At 52.8% G+C, this 1,145-nt stretch overlaps 1 protein-coding gene across 3 annotated transcripts in view; it reads left to right on the forward strand.

The window, feature by feature from the left end:
• The window catches only part of LOC107307442 (U8 snoRNA-decapping enzyme-like), a 3,831-nt gene extending 3,118 nt beyond the window's left edge, over nt 1–713 (forward strand). For all 3 annotated transcript variants that reach the window (XM_015850949.2, XM_015850948.2, XM_015850950.2), the window contains exon 3: nt 298–713. In XM_015850949.2, coding sequence (XP_015706435.1) covers nt 298–480 — 183 coding nt within the window. In that variant the 3' untranslated portion in view covers nt 481–713. The remainder of the gene's footprint in view (nt 1–297) is intronic.
• Nucleotides 714–1,145: the final 432 nt, after the last annotated feature.

Consider the following 1,145-nt stretch of genomic DNA (forward strand, 5'->3'; position numbering starts at 1 on the left):
GGTTTGGGGGGGGCAGTAGGGTTTGGGGGGGGATCAATGGGCAATAGGGTTTGGGGGTTATTATGGGCAATAGGGTTTGTGGGGGGTTATTATGGGCAATAGGGTTTGGGGGGGATAATGGGCAAAAGGGTTTGGGGGGGGTTATTATGGGCAATAGGGTTTGGGGGGGATAATGGGCAATAGGGTTTGTGGGGGGTTATTATGGGCAATAGGGTTTGGGGGGATAATGGGCAATGGGGTTTTTTTTTTCGGGGTGGGGTGTCTCCATGTCTGTTCTCCCCCCTCCCCCCCCCACAGGTGCAGGGATTGATTCGGGTTCCTTTGGGGGGGGGGCTGCCCACCTTCCTCCAGCAAGGCTTCATCGGTGACGCCCGCGCTCAGCTACTGGGGGCCCTACATGATATGGGGTGGGACCCCCCCCAGGATATGGGATCGAGGAACCCTCCCCATGATATGGGATTGAGTGACCCCCCCCCATGATATGGGATGGGACACCCCCCCATATGGGATCGAGGGAGCCCCCCCATGATATGGGATGGGGGACCCCCCCATGATATGGGATTGAGTGACCCCCCCAATGATAATGGGATGGGACCCCCCCCCCACCAATAACCGGACCCCCCCTGGATCTGAAGGGGGGGGAAGAAACATGAATGGCTGTGAATGGATTGAAGTGAACCCCCCCCCCAAATAAACCCAATAACATTAAAGAACTGGGTCTGTGTGAACTCAAGGTGTTCAAATAACCTAAAGGAACCAAAAAGAGCTGAAATAGACCCCAAAAGAGCCCAGAATGTCCTAAAAGAACCCAAAACAGCCCCACAAAGTGCCCCAAAATGTCCTATAAAGGATCAGATTGCCCTAAAAAGACCCAAAATAGCCTCCAAAAAGCCCTAAAAAGGATCAGATTGCCCCCAAAATGCCCTAAAAGACCCCAAAACAGCCACCCTAGAATACCCTAAGAAGGATCAGATTGTCCCAAAATGCCCTGAAAGACCCCAAAACAGGCTCTCAAAATGCCCTAAAAAGGGTCAAATTGCCCCCAAAATGCCCTAAAAAACCCCAAAACAGCCCCCCAAAATGCCCTATAAAGGGTCAGATTGCCCCAAAATGCCCTAAAAGGACCCAAATGCCCCCCCAAAAGC

Source organism: Coturnix japonica, unplaced genomic scaffold, assembly GCF_001577835.2.
Source record: "Coturnix japonica isolate 7356 unplaced genomic scaffold, Coturnix japonica 2.1 chrUnrandom599, whole genome shotgun sequence".
NCBI lineage: Eukaryota > Metazoa > Chordata > Aves > Galliformes > Phasianidae > Coturnix > Coturnix japonica.